Source organism: Sus scrofa, chromosome X (assembly GCF_054392235.1).
Source record: "Sus scrofa isolate SSC_HxYL_T2T_F1_AM1 chromosome X, Sscrofa_HxYL_maternal_Yorkshire_Landrace_v2.0, whole genome shotgun sequence".
Lineage (NCBI taxonomy): Eukaryota > Metazoa > Chordata > Mammalia > Artiodactyla > Suidae > Sus > Sus scrofa.
In genome coordinates, this window is record NC_139401.1 from 97,408,410 (window position 1) to 97,433,438 (window position 25,029).

The 25,029-nt window shown below is 39.9% G+C and overlaps 1 protein-coding gene across 8 annotated transcripts in view; it reads left to right on the forward strand.

Moving 5' to 3' along the window:
• Positions 1–25,029, forward strand: part of RNF128 (ring finger protein 128) — a 98,449-nt gene that overhangs the window by 71,346 nt on the left and 2,074 nt on the right. For 4 of the 8 annotated variants that reach the window (XM_021079706.2, XM_003135291.7, XM_085008100.1 and 1 more), the window contains exons 3-6: positions 11,350–11,421; positions 15,452–15,534; positions 16,429–16,525; positions 17,360–17,528. In XM_021079706.2, the coding sequence (XP_020935365.1) occupies positions 11,350–11,421; positions 15,452–15,534; positions 16,429–16,525; positions 17,360–17,528 (421 nt within the window). Of the gene's footprint in view, positions 1–1,762; positions 2,121–11,349; positions 11,422–15,451; positions 15,535–16,428; positions 16,526–17,359; positions 17,529–25,029 lie in introns of those variants that run through there. The other 4 variants (XM_085008099.1, XM_085008098.1, XR_014835515.1 and 1 more) reach the window with 3 other exon arrangements.

Below are 25,029 nucleotides of genomic sequence, written 5' to 3' on the forward strand. Positions count from 1 at the left end.
CTCCATATGCCATGGGGGCGGCCCTAAAAAGACCAAAAAAAAAAAAAAAAACCCAAAAAACTTCTTACCTTTGCGAAAAGTCTTTCAAGAGGGCATCTTTCACTACTTACTGGGCTTTATCTGTTTATCCTTTGGTGACTACAACATTAAATATATGACTAGTAATGCCTTTTGCTTATATATACTTGAGAGTGCTAAAATCTTATTTACATGTCTTTTAATTTTCCTGACCTCCTATATATTTTTTAAAAGTAGAGCTCGATGCATATGATGGTTATAAATATCACTAAATATTTAACTGCATTATTCCCATTTTTGCCGGTAGAAATGGTATTGAAACTGAGTTATGGAAATTTACCTTTATTAGAATATTGGGAATTCATTAGAATATTCAGGATATCTTTCCTCTGAACCATTATGACACAGTATATAATGTCAGGCAAACTGATAAATTTCAATGACCAAAATGTCCAAGTATAATGGGCAGCACACGGTGGCCTCATGCCTGTAGTATGATGTATAAGAACACACATCATCCCTGGTTTTGTGAAGGAAAACTTTTAAACAAGATGAAATTATCAATGGGTCGTAAGTGAAAAATAAAATATTAGGCATTACAGAGTGGATTCCTGTCGCCTCTGGGAACAAACCTAACCTAAGACAAGGAAGATTATGGGAAACCTAATGACATACTCAGACTAAACTGCATGTGAGAGTGACCACTATACACTTGACACTGGCGTAGGACACCCAGCATTTTGGGGATAGAGTACATGCACCTTAACCATACTCAAGCAGTCAATACTCACTCAATGGAAACATAGTGTGTGTTTGATTAAACATTGGCAGTGAAACAAAAAAGGGCTCTAAGTGAAATATAAGCTGTCCTTGGTGTAATGGAATAAGCTCAATTTACTTCTTGTTTTTGTTTGTTTGTTTGTTTGCTTTTTAGGCCCCACACCTGTGGCACATGGAAGTTCCCAAGCTAGGGGTCAAATTGGAGCTTTAGCTCCTGGCCTGCGACACAGCCACAGCAACTCGGGATCCGAGCCTTGTCTGCGACCTACACCACAGCTCACAGCCATGCCAGATCCTTAACCCACTGAGTGAGGCCAGGCATCGAACCCGCATCCTTATGGATGCTAGTGGGATTCATTTCTGCTGTGCCACAAGGGGATCTCCCTACTTTTTTGTTTTTGTTTTGTTTTGTTTTGGCCACACCTTCAGCATATGGAAGTTGCCAGGTCAGGGGTCAAATCCAAGCCGCAGCCATGACCTACGCCACAGATGTGGCAACACTGGATCAATCCTTTAAGCCACTGTACTGGGCCAGGGATTGAACCCGCACCTCTGCGGTGAGCCAAATGTCTGCAGTCAGATTCTTAACACACTGTGCCACAGTAGGAACTCCTCTGAATTTACTTCTAATGAAGGGTGACTTTTGGAAGAAATGAATTTACTCTCTGATAGAGAAAGATTGGTAGGGATCATCATCCAAGGGCAGAGAAAAGAATGAAAATCCACTTGGAAAGATGGTAGGACTTGGAAATATGGTCAGGGAGACCCAATACGTAATTCTATAGAATGTTAACACTCAACACTGGGAAAGAGTGTATATACTTCCAATGCAAACCCAAGTAGTCATGGGGTAATGATCTTCCATTTTTACTTAGGGAAGTTCAGGAAGAACATCTTTTTTTTTTTTTTTTTTTTTTTTTGGTCTTTTTGCCTTTTTCTAGGGCTGCTCCCACGGCATATGGAGGTTCCCAGGCTAGGGGTCGAACCAGAGCTGTAGCCACTGGCCTACGCCAGAACCACAGCAACGCGGGATCCGAGCCGTGTCTGCGACCTACACCACAGCTCACGGCAACGCTGGATCTTTAACCCACTGAGCAAGGCCAGGGATGCAACCCGCAACCTCATGGTTCTTAGTTGGATTTATTAACCACTGAGCCATGACGGGAACTCCTGCATTCCTAGTATTTTTTTCCAGTTTTATTGACATATAATGATGCACCGTGTAAGTTTAAGGTGTACAATATAATGATCATAAAATGATCACCACAGTAAGTTCAGTGAACATCCATCGTCTCATGTAGATACTCAGTAAAAAAAAAAAATTCTTTATGATGAGAACTCTTTAAGATTTACCCTCTTAATAGCTTTCATTTATATTGTACAGCAGTGTTAATTATGCTTGTCAGGTCATGCATTACATCCCTAGTACTTATTTATCTTATAATTGGAAGTTTGTATCTTTTGACTACCTTCATTAAATTCTCCCTCCTGCACCCCAACCATCTGCCTCTGGTAGCCACAAATCTCATCTCTTTTTCTATGAGTTTGTTTGTTTTTGAAGTCTAATTGACCTACAAGACTATGTTAGTTGCTAGTATGTAACACAGCAATTCAGTATTTTTTACATTTCAAGATGATCACCATGATTAAGTCTAGTTATCATTCGTCACCATAAAAAGATCTTACATGATTATTAACTATATTCCCCACGACTCATTTATTTTGTTATCTCCCCATATGCAGTGGAATATTACTCAGCCATACAAAAGAATTAAATAATTCCACTTGCAACAACATGAATGGACCTCTAAGATATTATGTTCATTGAAGTAAGTCAGACAGAGAAAGATACATACTGTAGGTTTTCACTTATGTGTAGAATCTAAAGAACAAAACAAATGAAGAAACACAACCAAATAGAAACAGAGTCATAGATAGAACAAATGTGGTTGCCAGAGGGGAGGGTGTGGGGGGAGGAGAGAAATTGGCAAGGGAGATTAAGAGGTACAAACTTCCAGTGACAAAGTAAATGAGTCGTTTTGGGTTTTTTTTGGATTTTTTTTTTTTTTTTTGGTCTTTTCTAGGGCCACACCCACGGCATATGGAGGTTCCCAGGCTAGGGGTCGAATCAGAGCTGTAGCTGCCGGCCTTTGCCAGAGCCACAGCAACGTGGGATCTGAGCTGCATCTGCAACCTACACCACAGCTCACAGCAACGCTGGATCCTTAACGCACTGAGCAAGGCCAGGGATCGAACCCGCAACCTCATGGTTCCTAGTCGGATTTGTCAGCCACTGAGCCACAACGGGAACTCCTAAATGAGTCTTTAAGTAAAGTATTCTTTATGTTAGTGATTGGTGATTTTGTTAAACACATCTGGAGCAGTGGACGATGTTTTACCAGCTTGTCATGGGTGCTTAGCACAACAATCAAGATTGATTATATCGACCCAATTTCATTGTTGAGGTCCTGAATTTTGAGCAGGATGTCTGAATGCTAGCAGATTATCTAGTGATCAGTCCCCCATCTTAGCCCTGGACCCCCACATTGACTTCCTGGGCAGAAATACATCACACATGTCTTTGTAGCATGCTGCCAAAGAGATAGTACTCCTGTGTGGTCTCAGATGAGGAAGAACTTAGTTACATTAATACCTGAAAATTTGTCCTTGAACTTAAAGCATGGCTAAAACTATCTGAAACATTTCTGGTTACATTAAATTTTCTCTACTCTCCTGGTGTATGAAATTAACTGGAAGACTTAGCAGGTATCTGCAAACCGGACCACTATCAATGCATACATATTTGTAGTGGATCTATTTGTGTGCATCTGTTTCTGCTCAAATTTGAGATTTAGCTCCCTTTACAAACACCACTGCTTTGGCTCTTGTATAAGAACAGATTAACAAAGCCTTGGCTGAGCAGGACCTAGTTTTATCGTCTTCTCTGACTTTCTCACTGAACAAAAGGAAGCTCTTATGATGGGTCCCTCGGGATTTTTTAAATATTCACTTACTCTAATTTTATATTGCTATCACTAATTCTAAAGATTTTTATTGTCGTCTTTGGAAAATGCTATGATCTGAGCCATAATCTATCTACTGGGTCAAATTCCCCCTTTTCTCACTGCTCCTCCATACAGTGCATTTCCTCACACTGTTCACGGTGATCACCTTTAGCAAGGTCTCTCCTCCTATTTCTGTCGTTCCATAGACCTATGGGAAACTGTTTTATGGTCTTTACCACCTCTTTCCTTAGGAGTTTTTTGGCTTTATCGTTTTTATTTTTTTTTTATTTTATTTCGTCTTTTTGTCTTTCGAGCGCCGCACTCGAGGCACATGGAGGTTCCTAGGCTAGGGGTCGAATCGGAGCTGTAGCCTCCAGCCCACACCAGAGTCACAGCAACACGGGATCCGAGCCACGTCTGTGGCCTACGCCACAGCTCACGGCAACACTGGATCCCCAACCCACTGAGCAAGGCCAGGGATCGAACCCGCAACCTCGTGGTTCCTAGCCAGATTCGTTTCCGGCTGCGTCAGTCATGATGGGAACTCCGGCTTTATCTTTTTTTAATTGAAGTATAATTGACCTGCAGTATGATACCAGTTTCAGGTGTACAACACACTGATTTGCTGCATAGGTTTTCCACTGGGGGAAAAGTTGATTTCTCTCAGGTCTCATACATCTAAACAGTGACATCACTCAGACTTTGATTTTGTTCACAGGACTACATCTGAGGAAAAGAATCTTCTTACTAAAATTCTTTTTTTTTTTTTTTTTGTCTTTTTGCCATTTCTTTGGGCCACTCCCGCGGCATATGGAGGTTCCCAGGCTAGGGGTCCAATCGGAGCTGTAGCCACCGGCCTACACCAGAGCCACAGCAACGCGGGATCTGAGCTGTGTCTGCAACCTACACCACAGCTCACGGCAACGCCGGATCCTTAACCCACTGAGCAAGGCCAGGGATCGAACCTGCAACCTCATGGTTCCTAGTTGGATTCGTTAACCACTGCGCCACGACGGGAACTCCTTTTTTTTTTTTTTTTTAAACTTTACGTATTCTGTTTTATAAATTCTGAGACAAATTTTTATGAAAAAAACTTTTTTTCTTTTTAAGGCCGCACCTGTGGCATAGGGAATGTCCCAGGCTAGGGGTCAAATAGGAACTGCAGCTGCAGGCCTATGCCACAGCCACCGCAATGCCAGATCTGAGCCACAGCTGTGACCTTTACCACAGCTTGTGGCAATGATGGATCCATAACCCACTGAGTGAGGTCAGGATTGAACCCACATCCTCATGGATACTATGTCGGGTTCTTAATCCCCTCAGCCACAATAGGAACTGCTATGAGAATTTTTATTCTAAAAAGGTAGTGATTTCAGAACAGGAAACTCTAGTTTGCTTATTATCCACCCTCTTTCCTTGCTTTTGCATACCCTGTCCCCCCCCCCCATCAGATAATCATGTTTGACTACACGCCTAGTGTATTCATGTGGGTTTCGGTTAAACTAAAAACTGAACGCCTTAGGACGCAAAAAGCAGGCCAACAAATCACCAGACTGAACCGTTTCTTTTACTTCTTTGGGTATAAATTCACAAATGAACTAGGTAGCATATTTTTTAGTTCACTGTCATTTAAACACTTAACACTGTAATATAGGATAAGAATTGACCTGACTTGTCATTTTCAGCCCAAAGAAAGTGTCACTTAGAACCAAACTATAACTACGTAGCTGAAATTTTTCAGTAACAAGAACCTCCCAGCTTTTGAATAGAGTAATGACATTAAGCTTCTGTTAAGAAAACTGGCTAACAATCAAGCTGCTTTGAATCAGTCTTCTACTCTAACTGCCGCATATTCTCAGACCAAGTATCTCTTAGGATCAGGGAGGAGGCAGGGAACATCAGTTGATATAAAATACTTGTTTAAAAGAGTTTTCCAGGAGTTCCTGTCATGGCGCAGTGGTTAACGAATCCGACTAGGAACCATGAGGTTGCAGGTTCAATCCCTGGCCTTGATCAGTGGGGTAAGGATCTGGCATTGCTGTGAGCTGTGGTGTAGGTCGCAGACATGGCTCGGATCTGGTGTTACTGTGGCTGTGGTATAGGCTGGCGGCTACAGCTCTGATTAGACCCCTAGCCTGGGAACCTCCATATCCTGCGGGTGCAGCCCTAGAAAAGACAAAAAAAAAAAAAAAAAAAAAAAAAAGAGTTGTCCAAATCACAGTAAGTAGCCAATTTAGGAAGGAATTGAAGATGGGATAATAGCTGACTTTGATGGGGGGTTTTTCTTATTTCTTTCATTTATCTCCTTCATGAGGAATGTGGATTCCTTTAAAGGCTTCTTTGCTATTACACAATGGAAGCAGTGTACTATAGTGGAGAGATCATGGGCTTTAAAGCCAGATAGAACCTAGGCTTGAATTGAATCCCAGCTCTGCAACTAACCAGCTGCCTGGACGTTAGTCAACTTTCTGAGCCTTTTCTTGTCTATAAAATGTGGATATTAAAATACCTATTCCATAAGGTCATTGATGATTAAACAAGATGACACATGTGAAAAGCTTAGGGTTAAACCTGATGCATGGTAGGGACCCAATAGATGTTCCTTAAACTTTTCTTTTTCCCAAATTTGATAGAGGAGAGGCTTTTTAATGAGTAATACTGACTTGGATGAGAAAATCATGAAAAACTATTTTTCTAAATTCAGAAGCTATCTTTAAGCAACTATCAGGCATTATGAGAAAAATTTTGAAATGATTCAGGCCCAGTCATCCACCCACTCACTACCTACTAGGAGGAAAAGACACATGAATAATACAACTATGGCATATCATTCGGGGTCAAAACAATATGCTGTTATTAGCATCTAGGGAATTCTGATATAATGGAGACCGTTTATGGCCATACTATCCTGAACACGCCCAATCTAGTCTGATATGGTGGAGAGGTACTGAAAATATGACCAAAGTAATTTGTGTAACAAAGTAGATATGCTCTTGATGTTCTGGTTTTTTGTTTGTTTGTTTGTTTGTCTTTCTGCTATTTCTTTGGGCCGCTCCCATGGCATATGGAGGTTCCCAGGCTAGGGGTCGAATCGGAGCTGTAGCTGCCAGCCTATGCCAGAGCCACAGCAACGCGGGATCCGAGCCGCGTCTGCAACCTACACCACAGCTCATGGCAACGCCAGATCGTTAACCCACTGAGCAAGGGCAGGGACCGAACCCGCAACCTCATGGTTCCTAGTCAGATTCGTTAACCACTGCGCCACGACGGGAACTCCGATGTTCTGTTTTTTAAGGAATAAAATACAAATTCCATTTTGCATTGGGGCATACTGTCTTGAAATGGTAAATCATATTTGGGCACCCAGAAGTTTGACCTAAATAATATCATCCAAATGTATATTTAATATGAACCTCTTGGTCTTAAGGTTGTTCTCATATATCGCTTTTTAGAGGAATAGGTGCATCTTGGAAACTCTTGCTCTCAGCGTGACAATGAAATATTTTAAGTACTAATGGTAGTTTTAAAAATGACCTTTACTCTAAAGGTCTAAAAATGCAGTTATGTGCTTTTTAACAAAACCACGTCGCACATCCATATTTAAAGAAATGGCTTTTCTTTCTAAGAGCTCGGTAGGAGTTATTGGGAATATTCAAATTTCCTTTTAAATGATTTTAAAATTCTAGAGCTGCTTTGTTAAACATTGGCTTATGCTATGCTGCCGGATTTTTTAGAGATCTTTCATAATCAAGTCCTTGCTTAGGATCTTCTGGAATCTTGGATCTTTCCCTACATTTTTTTATTCCTCCCCCACTTTTTTTTTTAGCACTGGTCTTAAAGTAAGTTCCACTTTTCTCATCACCATACACTTGGATAATAAAGTTTGCCTTCGATCTCACCTCTCAAATTAATTTGCATTAGTCTTGGATGTGATCAAAGTTATCGTTAGCATTCATCCCTAATTAATTGATAAGCACTAGCACTGGAAACTCATGCATTTATATTTTGTTGAGTATTCTAGAATGAGAAATCAGACCGTTAGACTTAATCAAGTGAATATACTAAAGATGGAGGACTTCCTTGGGAGTGCATTTCCCCAAATGTGTCATAAAGTTTGTTGCTTAAACCTAAATCAGAAGTGCTCTAAAGACAAAGTGTAAAATGATTGTCAAAGGGAGTTCCCGTCGTGGCTCAGCCATAATGAACCTGAACCCGACTAGTATCCATGAGGACATGGGTTCGGTCCCTGGCCTCACTCAGTGAGTTAAGGATCTGGCGTTGCCGTAAGCTGTGGTGTAGGTCTCAGATGAGGCTCGGATCTGACGTTGCCATGAGCTGTGGTGTAGGTCTCAGATGAGGCTCAGATCTGGCGTTGCTGTGGCTGTGGTGTAAGTCGGCAGCTGCAGCTCCAATTCAGCCCCTAGCCTGGGAACTTCCATATGCCACAAGTGTGGCTTTAAAAAGCAAAAAAGAAAAACAAAGTGATGGTCAAAGACTTATCATGAACTACGTTTTTTTTCTTTGTCCTGTTTTCTCTTGTTGGCTCTGTTTTTGTATCATTTGCATTTTTCTCATCTTGGTGTCTAAATGGCTCATGCTTTATATGAAAATAAAGTAGTCATGTTTGGAAGTCTAGGCCAGGACCAGAATCCTGTGGGCATACTGGCTGTTCGCGCTAAGGACTGGCCACAGTTTGACCGTAGAATCCAAGAGTTGGGAGGACTTCAGAGGGTTTTGGATGGATGTATCATAATGGAATCTTGGACTATGAAGAGCAGATTTCCAGTACTGGCTCTATCATTTAGGGGCTGCATGCCCTTTCAGACAACTTATTTTACTTTTTCCAAGCCTCCACTTGCTTAATGTTAAAATGGAGATATCGTCTCCTTAGGGGATGGTTGTGAGGGTTAAATGAGGTATCAAAAATAATTCTAGGAGTTCCCATCGTGGCGCAGTGGTTAACGAATCTGACTAGGAACCATAAGGTTGCGGGTTCGATCCCTGCCCTTGCTCAGCAGGTTAAGGATCTGGCGTTGCCGTGAGCTGTGGTGTAGGTTGCAGACGTGGCTCGGATCCCGCGTTGCTGTGGCTCTGGTGTAGGCTGGAGACTACAGCTCCAATTCAACCCCTAGTCTGGGAACCTCCATATGCCATGGGAAGCGGCCCTAGAAAAGGCAAAAAGACAAAAAAAAAATTCTAAAGTTTAAAGTAACTATATAAGGAGTTCTCTTGTGGTGCAGCAGGTTAAAGATGAGGTGTTGTCACTGCAATGGCTTGGGTCACTGCTGTGGTGTGGCCAGGGAAGTTCCACATGCCATGGTGTGGCCAAAAAATTTAATGAAATAACTATATAAATACAAGGAAGTAGTAGTACTAGCTTCCTGCTCCAAGCCACAGTGTTTTTTTGTTTTGTTTTGTTTTGTTTTGTTTAAAGTAACTTCCTTGATGTTAGAGTTAAGTGTTCCCAAACTCTGGGCTTCAGTAAGACCAATACTGAGATTTCAAGCAAAGCATTCTTTCTGTTTGGGCATCAGTTTTCTTTTCTTTTCCTTTTTATTTTATTTTTTTTCTTCTCATGGCCACACCCACAGCATATGGAAATTCCCAGGCTAAGGGTTGAATCAGAGCTGCAGCTGCTGGCCTACACCACAGCCACAGCCAACTCGGGATCCGAGCCGTCATCTGACCTATACCACGGTTTGTGGCAACCCCAGATCCTTAACCCGCTGAGCAAGGCCAGGGATCGAACCCATGTCCTCATGGGTACTAGTCCCGTTTGTTACTGCTGAGCCACAAGAGGAACTCTGGGAATCAGTTTTCTTGTCTCTCAGATTAGACATCAGGCTAGGTGAACTCTTAAGAGTTTTTTGAGCTCTAAAGATCCTAAGTCTACTTCCTTTCATTGTCACTCTCACTCTATCATTTAGTTGTGAAGTGTATAACAAAATAGAAGGGGAAATGTTTGTGCTCGAAGTTAGGTACCATCATAGAATGCCCCTTGTGAGTGAAATCACAATTAAGTCCCACAGAGGGAATGAAAGGGCTTCAGTTAGCACCTCTTTCCTTCTAAGGGCTAGACTTTCCTATTAACGATTTCTGTGAGCTATATTTGCCAGTCAGGTAACAATCTGAGAAGTTTCTGCTGTTCCTGTGACAGCAAAGAAATGCTTTGGCAGGAATCCCCCTGGCATCAAGCCAAATACCTTTCATTAAATGATATCTTATTATAGGAGGCGGGTTTGGGCATTAGGAATTTCCTCACATAGATAGAATACTCATGAATTATTCCATACCAAAATATATTTGCTATAGATATGTTTAAATCTGTTATGCTTGTTGACAAATAGTATTTTATATTTTCACTTAATAAATATTTTTAGTGAGTGTCTGCTATAAGCTGGACATTATGCTGGATACTTGACTCAGCTCACTCCATGTCCACTAGGGGTCTCCCTTTGGGGGGCTGGTGGTACATAAGGAAGCTGTTACCATTCTCACAATGACCTCTGGTTCTGAGCACCTCCTGTTGGCTGAATTTCTTTTCTATAAGTACAAAATAGGAAGATTGCTTATCATCTTGCCATGCTGCACATGCTATCTGTCTATCCTACACAGCACCACTCAGGTGTGAGACGTAGCCTCTGCTTCATTTACACATATATTATCTTCACTTGAGGCATTTGTGTTCTGTGGTAGATATTACTGACATGGAAGGAAGATTTATTTGCAGCATCACAAGTAATTTTGCATCAACACTGAAAATCTCATACCACTCATTGATTCTTCTCTTTCACACCTTTCTGTCACCTTTTAGATTTCCCTCTATACCACAACCTCACTTCGGATTCAAAAACATACATATATACACATGCCCTAAATGAGCCATGGCCTTGCCTTTGCATATCTAATGTTATCTAAGTATATGTTTAGTGAAACAAACCGAAAAAAAGGGGTTACCACTCTCAAGTTCCACCTTCCTTATAAGGCAGTAGTGATGATAAACAGCAGTTTTTTCCTAATACCAAATAACACTGTAAGGATTGGTATTATTGTCATTTTATAGGTGAGTAAACAAGCGTAAAGATTTAATACCTTGTCCAGGATTATTCATTTAATAAATGACAAAGTCAAATTTTAAATCTAGGTCCATTTGAATCCAAATCCTATGCACTTTCTACCAAACAAGATACGATTCATAAAAAGAAATTGGAAAAGACACACTTTATAAAAGATCCTCTGGGCTTTTGAAAATAGGAAAATTGCTTTGAAAATTCATAGCATCTGAATCCATTTGGAGTAGGGACACATAGCTTTACCATTGTGGCCCAAAGCTGCTGTTTAAGAAGGTAGGGAAACATAATAGGTGAAAGGTTTCAGTAATTTAAAAAAATCCTGTTTGATATCAGATAAATGGACATTTATTATGGTTAATTTAAAATTCACCTATACATTGACTTTTGCCTGATAAATATTTATTAATACTCTCTACCTTTTTATGGTATTTCTTTTAAAAATAGTTTTTTGTAATACCTGTTTTTTATTACAGAGACAATTAAAGGCAGATGCTAAAAAAGCTATTGGAAGGCTTCAACTCCGTACACTGAAACAAGGAGACAAGGTGCGTTTGTATGACTTTTAAATGCCATTTGTTTAAAGCAATGCTACCAAGCCATTGTTAAAAGCTAAATGTTCTTTAGGAGTTCCCGTCATGGCTCAGGGATTAATGAATCTGACTAGGAACCACGAGGTTGCGGGTTCCATCCCTGGCCTTGCTGAGTGGGTTAAGGATCCGGTGTTGCCGTGAGCTGTGGTGTAGGTTGCAGACGCGGCTCGGATCCCATGGTGCTGTGACTGTGGCTTAAGGCTGGTGGCTACAGCTCCAATTCGACCCCTAGCCTGGGAACCTCCATATGCCACAGGAGCGGCCCTAGAAAAGGCAAAAAAAAAAAAAAAAAAAAAAAAGCTAAATGTTCTTCTGTAGCATGGTTTTCATTGGAGTTTATAAATCTTAGTGATATTTTAAATCTATTTGATGCTGGAGGTAGGCTGAATTCATCTAGGTCCTAAGTTCCCCAAATTCATCTCAGTTCTAATCCCTAAAACCTGTAAATGTTCCCTTCTGTGGCAAAAAGAACTCTGCAGATGTGATTAAGTTAAGGATCTTGAGATGGGAAGATTATCCGGGATTATCCAGGTGGGTCCTACATATAATCACAATGTTTTTATAAGAGGGAGGAAAAGGGAGATTTGACTGCAGTTCAGTAGGAGATGTGACAATGGAAGCAAGAAGTTGGAGTGATGTAAGACAGGGGCCATTGAGCAATAACAGTAAAAGTTTGTGTCATTTTAAGCCACTAAGTTATGGTAATTTGTTACAGCAACAACAGGAAATGAATACAGTGCTCCAGCACAACTTTACTTGACTATCCATTTTCAGATGCAGCACAGTTGAAAACTACCATTGATGTATAGAACATGCATCCAAAGATAGCTATAGAAGTCTGTACTATACTTCAGTGAAAACAGAGCTGTGGAACTTACTGAAATAAAAAAGAAAAGACCATTTATAATAGCACCAGAATCATTACATACTTAGGTATAATCTTACAAAATATGTGCAAGATCTATATACTGAAAACTGCAAAACACCCATAAAAGAAGGAAATCAAAGAAGACCTAAAGAAATGGAGGGATATACTGTGTTCATGAGTTAGAAGATTTTCTGTTGTAAAGATGTCAGTTACCCCCCCCCGCCCCCTCAAAACTAATGTATAGATTCAGTGCAGTTTCAGTCAAAATCCTAGTTGCATCTTTTGTAGAAATTGACAAGTTGATGCTAAGTTTATTTGGAAAAGCGAAAGAACTAAAATAGCCAAAACAATTTTGATAAAGAGCAAATTTGGATGACTCACATTATCTGAGCTGCAGAATTATTTTAAGGCTACAGTAGTCAAGAAAGGATGGTATTAGCAAAAGGATAGACCTGCCACGTCCAACGCTGGAAACAGGGAATCCTGGAAGAGGGACAGCGCGGTATAACAGAACGCCCGAGACTCTTACATTTAGAAAGTGGGGGACCAGAAGACACTCTGTTCCGCAGAACAAAGGCACCTAGGCTTTAGCCCACACGATTTTTATTAAGGAAGGTGATGAGATTATTATTAATGGGATTAATGAAGGTGACAAGATTGGGCAGGGAACCGGCATAGGCAATGACGAGATTATCTTCTCTAGTGATATCAAAGGGGGTATCCTTAGGACCTAGTGCAGTTGTTTATGGAATAACATGGTTAATGCATAAGTCCTTTATTTTGTCTTTGAAGGAGACTCTGTACTTTAGAACTCTGAGTCCATGGATGTTTGCCTTCTGCAGGGTTCTGCTGTTCCATGGTCTCCAACACAGACCTTTAGATCTTTGAAACAGAAAGGAGAGTCTAGAAATAGACCCACACATTTGTGGTCAATTGATTTTCAACAAAAGTGCAAAGGCAATTCAAGGAAGAAAGGGCAGCCAGTTGTTGTCTCACGAAGATTACTTTGCTATGATACCAAAAATGAGTCTATTAAAGAAAAAAATGAGGGGAGCTCCCTTCATGGCTCAGCAGTTAAGAAACCTGACTAGCATCCATGAAGATTCGGGTTCAATCCCTGGCCTCCCTCAGTGGGTTAAGGATCTGGCGTTGCCATGAGCTGTGGTGTAGGTTGCAGACACAGCTTGGATCCTTTGTTACTGATCCCTGTTGCTGTGGCTGTGGTGTAGGCTGGCAGCTGGAACTCCAATTCGACCCCTAGCCTGGGAACTTCCAAATGCCATGGCTATGGCCCCCCCCAAAAAAAAAAGAAAAGGAAGAAAAAATGAGAAATCTGTCAAAATTAAGGTCTTTTGCTCTTTGAAAGACACTGTTAAGAGACTGAAAAGACAGTCACACATTGGGAGGAAATATTTGCGAATCACATATTTGATAAAGGCCTGTTTCCAGAATATATAAAGAACTCTCAAAAATCAACAAAAGAAAACAAACAACCTAGTGGAAAATGGGAAAAATAGACATTTTACCACAGAAATGTATGGCTGGCAAAAAAAAGCATGTAAAATGATGCTTAACATCATTAATCATTAGGGAAACACAAATTAAAACCACAATGAGACACCCAGGGCACATTCATTAGAATGGCTAAAACCAATTCAGCTGACAACACCAAGAGCTGACCAGATGTGGAACAACTGGAACTCTCATTCATTTGCTGGTGAGAATGCAGTGTACAGCCAGTTTGGAAAACACTTTGGCAGTTCAGATATACATACGCTCTCCAAAGAACCCAGCAATCCCACTACTAGGTGTTTACCCTAGAGGGAAAAAAAGTATGTTCACATTAAAACTTGTTCACAATTATTCATGTCATGGCAGGTTTACTCATAATTACTAAAAACTGGAAAGAGCTCATTTGTCCTTCAAATGATGAATGGATTAAAGAAAAAATGGTGGTACATCCATATCATGGAATATTATTTAGCAATAAAAAGGGGAGAACCCTACTGATATTTACAACATGAATGGATTACAAATGCATCATGTTAAGTGAAAGAAGCCAGACTCAAAGAGTTTATAATGCACAAGTCCACTTATATTCTGGAAAAACCAAAACTGTAGGCACTGAAAACATCTGTGGGTGCCAGAGGATAGGGGTTAAAAGGAGGAGTTAGCTACAAAGGGGTATAGAGGAAATTGTTGGGGTAATAGGGCTATCCTATATCCTGATTTTGATGGGGATTCAGTGACTGCACATTTGTCCAAACTTGCAAAAACGATACTCAGCATTTAAGAGGGAATTTTACTGCATGTGAATTGTGCTTTAATTTTTTTAATGGCAAACCATAGCCATAGAACTTTTGGCATTTTGTGAATTCCAAAACCAGGAACAGGTTTAAAGCAGTGCTATGTGTTTCTCTTTGTCCTTTGCCTCTTTCGTTGACTTTATTGTTTTACTTTTAAAAGTCTAACTTTTTTGTTTTATTCTCCAATTTCAGTTATATAGTACAGTGTTATTGACTATGGTCACCATGTTTTATGTTAGATCCTCAGACCTTATTCATCTGACAGTTGAAAAGTTTGTACCTTTTACTAAGTTCCCCCCATTTCCCCCATTCCTTAGCCCCTGGAAACTACTTTTCTGCTCTGTTTCTTTAAGTTTGACTTTTAAGATTCCAATTAAGCCTAAATAATTTTAAATGCTTTATTGCAACAATTAGCTTAGTGACGTGATCCTCTTCCATCTGTAGGAATTTGTGTTATTTATTTATCTTTTTGCCATTTCTTGGGCCACTCTCATGGCACATGGAGGTTCCCGGGCTAGGGGTCCAATTGGAGCTGTAGCCACTGGCCTACGCCAGAACCACAGCAACATGGGATCCAAGCCGCGTCTGCGACCTACACCACAGCTCACGGCAACACTGGATCCTTAACCCACTGATCGAGGCCAGGGATCGAACCGGCAACCTCATGGTTCCTAGTCGGATTCATTAACCACTGTGCCACGATGGGAACTCTGGAATTTGTGTAATTTAAATACATGTGTATGCTGATCTTGCTCTGTAGTTTAATGAATTTTTCTTATCTATCCAAATAACAATAACTATTCGTTCCTAGGAAATTGGCCCTGATGGAGATAGTTGTGCTGTGTGTATTGAGCTGTATAAACCAAATGATTTGGTGCGCATCTTAACCTGCAAGTAAGTTTGATTTTCTTTTATGTCTGTAATAAGAATAGCTGACTTATCTAAATGATTGTAATGGGGGAAACTATTTTGCATATTTCCAAGTTGATGTAAAGAAAGTGTTTATTTTTAACTTCTTTTCCAATATCATTGGAAATGGTATAAGGCTAATTATATAAAGTTTCCATAATCTGGTACAATTTGGAAACCAGTTCCATAAAAAACTGAGAACTTAGCCAGCACGACTGTTTATTGATTATTTGTGTGTGTGTGTGTGTGTGTGTGTGTGTGTGTGTGTGTGTGTCTCGGGTGGGGTGGGGGGGTACTGGATTATTGAATTCAAAATAATTCTAACAATCCTATTGAGAAGAAAGTAAAATCAACTAATGAGCACCTATTTGGAAGTTTTCATTCTTCAGTTTCTTATTATTCCTCTCCTGGAAGTTGTTCTTAACACTCTTCCTTTTAGCTATTAAAGAGTTCCATCCTTGGAACTTATCACATTGCCCAAAATATCCGAATTATGTTACACACAATACTTTACTAGATTATTGAGAATGACTAACTCTATCATTTTATGATTTGGGAATAACAAGATAATTACGATCTGAATTACTGAACCAAATCTTAGGTCAGGTAACATCTTAGCCATTTTTCAAGTAAGCAGTAGTGAAAATAATTTTTATGAAGCTAGGGTAATGAGGCTTTTATATTTAAAAGTACTATATTATGAAATTTCCAAATTTTGTTTCTGTAGTAGTGTGTTTAAAAGGGGGAAAAAAGCATCCACTAGAAGACTAAGTAAAATTATAGGATAACTGAGATTATTAGGGTAAACTGGGTTATTAGGCAAAGTCTTGTTGCTCATTCACAACTGATAACCAACTTATGTGTTTTTCCCTTCATTAGCCATATTTTCCATAAGACATGTGTTGACCCATGGCTGTTGGAACATAGGACTTGCCCCATGTGCAAATGTGACATACTCAAAGCTTTGGGAATTGAGGTAAACATTGCTAACTACTATTTATATAAAGGAATTTAAGGACTGTGTTATTTATATATCTAGGCCTTCAGGAAAATAACATCCTTATATTTTTAGCTATATAATGGGCTAGACTTACAGTTTATACCAAAAATTGGACCTACGTACATCATAATGACAGGTGCCATGCCGGACCCACCTCCATTTCCCTCTTTCTTCCCTCTCCTCAAATGTCCTTATTATTTGGTCAGAATGTAAAGTGATGACCCCAGCTGATTTCTGATACCTCTTGCTATTTTTTACTCTTTTTACTATTGCATAGCAATCAAATGTATAGTTAATTGAGCATGTGAAGTTTGAGAAAGCATAGCAAATCTCGAGTGATATTTGGTAAACGAAAAGAACTGTCAATTTCACGGTACACACAGCAGAAACTCAAGCTCAACAAAGTCTTCCTGAGTTGAGGAGATATATATTATGACAATGATTCTCAATACCCCTAGGAGAAAGCATAAGAATTTTTTTGAGTGCCTTCCCTGTACTGGGCGTGATGTTAGGAAACGGTTCACCCAGATGAACATGTCAGATGTGATGGCAATCTTCCTGTAACATCTTTCACCCCACTGGACCCAGTTGCTCCAACTGCTGTGGCTGGGACCAGCAAGAGATTTTTGGTGATCATCAAAAAAGGATTATATATAGATTAGAAAGGTTAAGAAGCATTGCTCTATTATACATAGATTGGAAAGGTTAAGAAGCATTGCTCTAAGTCACCTGTGAAGAAACTTTGTAACATTATGTCAAGAAAAAGCATATACCCCGGGACCTCTTAATGTGTTCAAATGCTTTCCAAAGGTGGATGTTGAAGATGGATCAGTGTCTTTACAAGTTCCTGTATCCAATGAAACATCCAATAGTGCCTCTCCTCATGAAGAGGATAATCGCAGTGAGACTGCATCGTCTGGATATGCATCAGTTCAGGGAGCCGATGAACCGCCTTTGGAGGAACACGTGCAGTCAGCAAGTAAGCCCCGTGCTGAGAGGCAGCCAGTGCCCCCTAAACGATCCATTGTGGATTAGACACCAGGCAGGGTACTCCTGCTCTTTAGCATTTATTCTCTTCATCCATTAAAACATTCCAGGTTTTGATTTCTAGGAGCAATGGTCAACACAGGATGCGCCCCTACCTTAACTTAATATATACATATGCAAATGTACCTGAAACAGAGGAAGCATTAATAGTGGAGATTATTCACAGAAGAAAAAGATTTTTTTATTGGAACGCTTCTCTCCAGTGCACTTAAGTGATGGCTTATTCACTTAGAGAAGCTAAGGAGAAACTTGGAACTTGAGAAGCCATTGTTGATTGCAGATCAATCAGAGATTAAGATAAAGAAGGCCTATAATGATAAAATAATAACATTTACTTTTCAAAAACTTGATTAATATACAACTTCTCCAGAACCCATCTTTGGCACAGATTGGAAACTGTCTTTAAGAATGATGTGCTACCACCTGTTGATTATTTACCATGAAGTGAACAAACTGTGGAAACCAGAACTGAATGTATTAATTTCAAAATTCAGAGTTCCGCTGTATGTTGCTCAGTGGGTTAAGAATCCTACTGCAGTGGCTCGGGTCTCCGTGGAGTTGTGGGCTGGATCCCTGGCCCAGGGCAGTGGGTTAAAGGATCCAGGGTTGCTGCAGCTGCAGTATAGGCCGGCAGCTGCAGTAATCAAAAGCCCTCAAAATCGTGTGAATCAGTATTAACAACTTAGTCATATCCCACCAGTAGAGACATTTTAGAGAATTCTATTACTTTTTTCCTTAGAGAAAACCCCTATACAAAAGTATTTTCTCATTCTTTAACTTCTACATTTTTCATGATTTTTGTTGGTTTAATAGATTTTCCTCAATCCTCATTTTGAGATAACCTAATTCTGGCATAGAAGTAGAAGGAAAATAAAACATCAGGAGGGCTTGTAAAAGTTTCAGCTTCCTTTGACAGGAACCTTTGTCCTTAGTAGGCTTATCGTGCCATAGATAGCATTTCTGCAGATGTCACAAGGAATACCATCACACAGATGCAAACCCCACGTTGTAATCACAAAAATCTTTTGTCTTTTTTTTTTTTTTTTTTTTTTTTTTGACTGCTACGATGGCATGCGGAAGATCCAAGGCCAGGGATCGAATCCGTGCCACAGCAGTGAAGTGTTCTGTTCTTGAGGGAAAGGGTGGGAGAATTTGAGAAGCCAAACAAATGATGATCCCATTCCTTCTCCTGTATTCTTTATCTGCACGAGTGGTAGTAGCCCCTACCCAGGTGCCTCAAACTGGAAACTTAGGAGATCCTAGATTCTTCCCTTTTCTGTTGATTCAATATCATTTTTTTTCTCTAAACCATCCCCTAATTTCCAACCGTAATTCAACAGTCATAGTTAGAGCCACTATCTTCTCTCTGCCCACTCCTTCCACTCTTTCTCACCCAAGAAACTGGGGAAGCCCAGTTAACTCCTGTTCTTCCTTTAAAACTTTCTCCCCTGGGAGTTCCCATGGTGGCTCAGCGGGTTAAGAACCCAACATAGCGTCCCTGAGGACAGGCCGATCCCTGGCCTCACTCAGTGGGTTAAGGGTCTGGCGTTGCTACAAGCTGCAGTGTAGGTCGCAGATGTGGCTCAGATCCAGCATTGCCATAGATGTGGCGTAGGCCAGCAGCTGCAGTTCCGATTCGACCCCTAGCCTGGGAACTTCCATATGCCACAGGCCCTAAAAAGCAAAAAAACAGCAAAAAATCCAACCCTTTGAAAAGCCTCCCTTGCATCACATGTGTGGCCCTACTGTCTGTTCCATACAACTCTGTCATTGCACTTATTGCACTGGTTGTATTAAAACTTTTCAAAGTCTCTTTGGGTAGGAACAGTGCCTTATTATTCTCCACTGTATATCCAGCACCTAGCACTGACTGCCATGTAGTAAATAATCAAATAAGTGTTGAATGAGTGACCACATAGAATAGATTGAATCTAATCTATGATTATATATTAATAGTTTGGAAGTCTTTCCTATTAAACCATAGATTATGGTGATAGTTGACTTAAATAACTTTGTAGACATACAGTTGATTAGTTCATGCCTGTGTGTTCCATCATCGCACAGAATTTTCTTAGAGCACTGGCTTTCAAATTTAAACATATAAACATCTATCAAGCCACTTGGAGGGCTTGTTAAAACAGAGGGGCAACCACCAGTTTCTGACTCAGTAGGTCTGGGGTAGGCCCTGAGAATTTTCATATTTTTTTTTCAGCTGACTGTGTTTTTATTTTAGTTTTTCAATTGACTTATTTTTTAGAATTGTCATTTCTAAAACGTTTCCAGGTGACACTGATGCTGCTGGTCCAGAGACCACACTTTGAGAACTGCTGACTGAGGGCCCTAGTTCGTAACTACCCTGGCTGCACATTAGAATCCCCCAGAGAAATTGAAACATTACTGATGCAAGGGCTCAACCCTAGAATAATTAAATCAGAATCCATGAGATGTGGGGCCTGAAAACAAAATTATTAATTTTGAAATAATAACAGCCTGAGAAAAAAGTTTCAAAAATATTACAGAGAATGCCCATATATATACCCATCACGTTACTTCTCCAAATGCTAACATCTTGTGTAACCATATACAATTATTCAAAACCAAAAAATTAAATGATAAATGTGATTAACTAAACTGATCTTACTTACTCCAGTTTCACCAGCTGACCCACTAATGTCCTTTTTCTGGCCCATGATTACCACATTGCATTTCCCCTTTTCTCATTTTTCCCAAGTTTTATTGAGGGACACTTGACATATAACCAAAGTAAGATTAGGTAAAAAATCCATCTTCTCACATAATTACAAATTTGTGTAAATGTGCATGCACAAGTGTGTGTGTGTGTGTGTGTGTTTGTTTGTGGTGAGAACATTTAAGATCTACGCTCTTAGCGACTTTCAAGTATTTAATGCAGTATTGTTAACCATAGTCACCATGCTGTGTACCCCAGAACTTATTAACCTTGTAATTGGAAACTTGTACTCTTTGATGAACATTTCCCCATTTCCCCCACCTTCCAGCCTCTTTCTGCTACCATTCTACTCTGTTTCTATGATTTTGGCTTTTTTTAGGACTCTGCACAGAAATGAGATCATACAGGATTTGTCTTTCTCTGATTTATTTCACTTAGGACCGTGCCTTCAGGTCCATCCATGTCATTGCCAATAGCAGGATTTCCTTCTTTTTCATGGGTGAATAGTATTCCTATCTTTTATACACACGAACACCGCATTTCCTTTATCTGTTCATCAGTCAGGAGACACAGGTTATTTCCAGGTCTTGGCTATTGTGATCAATGCTACAGTGAGCATGGAGGTGCAGATATCTCTTCAACATGGTAATTCCGTTCCCTTTGGATATATACCCAGAAGTGGGATTGCTGGATTATACGGTAGTTTCAATGTATAATTTTTCCGGCACCTCCATACTAGTTTTCCATAGTGCTGTACCAATTTACCTTCCCACCAACAGTATGCTAGGGCTCCCTTTTCTTCACATCCTTGCCAACACTTATTTGTTGTCTCTTTGATAATGGCTAGTCTAACAAGTGTGAGACAATATCTTACTGTGGTTTTGATCTGAATTTCCCTGATGATTAGTGATGTTAAGTATCTTTTCATGTACCTGTTGGCCATTTGTATGTCTTCTTTGGGAAAATATCTATTCAGTTCCTCTGCCTTTTATTTTTTATTTTTTTGGCTTTTTAGGGCCACACTTGCAGCATATGGAAGTTCCCAGTCTAGGGGATCAAATCAGAGCTACAACTGCTGCCCTACACCAGAGCCACAGCAATGAAAGATCCAAGCGGTGTCTGCGACCTACACCACAGCTCATGGCAATGCCAGATCCTTAACCCACTGAGTGAGGCCAGGGATCGAACCCCGCATCTTCATGGATCCTAGTCGGGTTCATTACCACTGAGCCACGACAGGAACTTCCTCTTCTGCCCATTCTAGTTTTAATTTTTATTTTTCTTCTGCCCATTTTTAAATCAGATTTTTTGCTTTCTTGATATTGAATTGTATGAGTTCCTTATATATTTTTGGATATTAACCCCTTATCTGATATATGCAAATATTTGCAAATATTTTTCCCATTTTGTAGCTTGCCTCCTCATTCTGTTGATTTTCTTTTGCTGAGTAGAAGCTTTTTAGTTTGATGTAGTCCTATTTGTTGATTTTGGCTTTTGTTGCTTTTGCTTTGTGGTATCATATTTTAAAAAAAAATCATTACCAAGACCAGTGTCAACAAGCTTTTCCCCTGTTTCCTTCTATGGCTTGAGATCTTATTTTTAAGTCCTTAAACTGTTTAGAGTTCAGGGTTTTTTTTCCTTTTTTTCTCTAGTGTTCAGTTTTTAAGTGGTGTAAGACAGAGGTCCAGGAGTTCCTATTGTGGCTCAGTGGTAATGAACCTGACTAGTATCCATGAGGATGTGAGTTCAATCCCTGGCCTCACTCAGTGGGTTAATAAAAGATCCGGCATTGCTGAGCTGTGGTGTAGGTCACAGACGTGACTTGGAGCTGGCATTTCTGTGGCTGTGGCATAGGCCTGCAGCTGCAGCTCTGATTTGACCCCTAGCCTAGGAACCTCCATATGCCATGGGTGCAGCCCTAAAAAGAAAAAAGACAAAAAAGATGGGTGCAGTTTCATTCTGTGGTGTATTTATCCAGTTTACCCAACACCGTTCATTGAAGACTGTCTTTTCCCTATTGAGAGCTTTTGGTTCTCTTGTCAAATATTAATTGATCTCATGTACATGGTCTGATACCCATTGGTTAATTTCTGGGCTCTCTCAGTTCTTGTTTCACTGATCTGTGTGTCTGTTTTTATTCCAGTACCGCACTGTGTTGATTTCTGTAGCTTTGTAGTATATTTTTTTGTCTTTTTAGGGCCACATCTGTGGCATATGGAAGTTCCCAGGCTAGGGGTCCAATTGGAGCTGTAGCTGCTGGCCTATACCACAGCCACAGCAATGCCAGATCTGAGCCATGTCTCCGACCTACACCACAACTCATAGCAATGCTGGATTCTTAACCCACTGAGCGAAGCCAGGGATTGAACCTGTGTCCTCATGGATGCTAGTCGGGTTTGTTACTGCCGAGCCATGATGCAAACTCTAGCTTTGTAGTATATTTTGAAATCAGGAAGTGTGGCGCCTTCCATTTTGCTCTTCCTTCTCAGAACTGCTTTGGCTATCCAGGGTCTTTTGTAGTTCCATATTAATTTTAGGATTTTTTAAAAATTCTGTGAAAAATGCTGTTGGAATTTTGATTGGATTTGCACTAAATCTACAGACAACTTTGGTTAGTATGGGCATTTAAAGAGTATGAATTCTTCTGATCCATGAACGTGAGATATCTTTCCACTTATTCGTGTCCTCTTCAACATCTTTTATCAATGTCTTACAGTTTTCAGTAAAAATCTTTTACCTCCTTAGTTAAATCTACTCATAAGTATTTTATTGCTTTTTGATGCTATTGCAAATGAGACTGTTTATTTCTCTTGCAGATATTTCATTGTTAGTGTGTAGAAATACAACTGATTTTTGTATGTTGATTTTGTAACCCACACCTTTAATGAATTCATTTCTTAGTTCTAACAGTCTTTTGGTAGTAGCATTCACATTTTCTCTATATAAGATCATGTCATCTGGAATCAGACATTTTTATTTCATCCTTTGCCATTTTGATATGTTTTTCCTTTTTTTCCTTTGATGTGTTTATCTTTTCCTTTGTAAGCGCTGTGGCTCTGGGTGGGACTTTTGGTACTATGTTGAATAGGAGTGGTGAGAGTAGGTACCCTTGTCTTTTTCCTCCTGAGTATGATGTTAGCTATGGGTTTGTCATATGTGTCCTTTATTACGTTTGGATATAGTCCTTCTATGCTCAATTTGTTGAGAACTCCATATTGCATTTAATTGTCATATCTTCTTAGTCTCCAATCTGTGGCTGTTTATTAGTCTTTATCATTTATGACCTTGACACTTCTGAGGTACACTGGTCAGTTATTTTGTAGAGGGTCCCTCCATTTGGAATTGTCTGCTGTTTCCTAATTATGACATTAATTGTCCATTGTCGATTTCTGGCAAGAACACCACACATATTATGTTGTGCCCACCTTTGCCTCATGTCATATAATGAGGCACATGATGTCCATGTCTTAATACTAATTGTTTTAACTTTGTTCACTTGTTTAAGATGGTATCTGCCAAGCTTCTCCTTTTAAAGTTATTATTTTTTCCTTTGTAAATATTAATTATTTTATAGAGAGACATTTGGAAACTGTAGAAATATCTCGTTTCTCACCATACTAATTTTAGCAATCATTGATGTTTCTTGCTTGCAATAATTATTGCTGAAGTGTGTGGCAAATAATGATTTTCTATTTTCATCCTTCTTTCTATATTAATTAAGCTTCTGTTCTGAGGAAGATCTATCCTTTCTCCACCTGTTCAATTATTTATTTATAGTAGTATGGACTCATAGATATTTCTTTATTCCATATTATTCTCATGATTTATTCATAATTAGATTGTCCTAGATTTGGTCATTCATTGGGAACTCCCTCAAGTTGGTTTGTTTTCTTTGAACATGTCCCAGCTTTTTTGAGCACTTCCTTGCTTTTTAGCACCACAAGATGTTCTAGGCCAGAGATTGGCAAATTTTTCTGTAAAGGGCCGGATAGTAAATATTTTAGGCTTTCTATTTATTTATTTGCTTTTTAGGGCCACACCCACGGCATATGGAGGTTCCCAGTCTACAGGTCTAATCAGAGCTGTAGCTGCTGGCCTACCCCACAGCCATAGCAACACAGGATCCGAGCCTCATCTGCGATCTACACCACAGCTAACAGCAATGCCGGATCCCTGACCCATTGAGGCCAGGAGTCAACCTGCATCCTCATGGATACTAGTTGGATTTGTTTCCACTGCTCCACAACAGGAACTCCCATAGGCTTTGAAGGCCATAAGTCTTTGTTGTTTTGGGGGAGAAGGTTGTTTTGCCTTCTAACTTCTTAAAAATGTGAAAGTTACTCTTAGTTATGGATTTGGCTTGCAAGCTGTAGTTGCTGACCCCTAGGCTAGAATCTAGGTTAATCCTGTGCTCTTCTTGCCCTAGTCCTAGAATCAGTTATGTTTTGGTGGGGGTGGCTTTTATTGAAGAACAGTACCTTGAAACCAACATCTAGGCACCAGGTATGCTCATTGTTATTGGGCTGGCATTGCTATGTGCCCTTTCAAGGAACGAAACTAGGGAATATGTGTATGTATTCACACAAATATACACACACATCTATATGCACCTATCTGAAGAACAGCTAGTTCTTACCGAGACATCAGATTCCAGTTCAGAGTTTATTTTAGCCTTCCCCTTTTCCTTATTTGTAACTCCTTTTTCTGACATCAAGAAACCTGGCTGTTAACATCCACAATATGT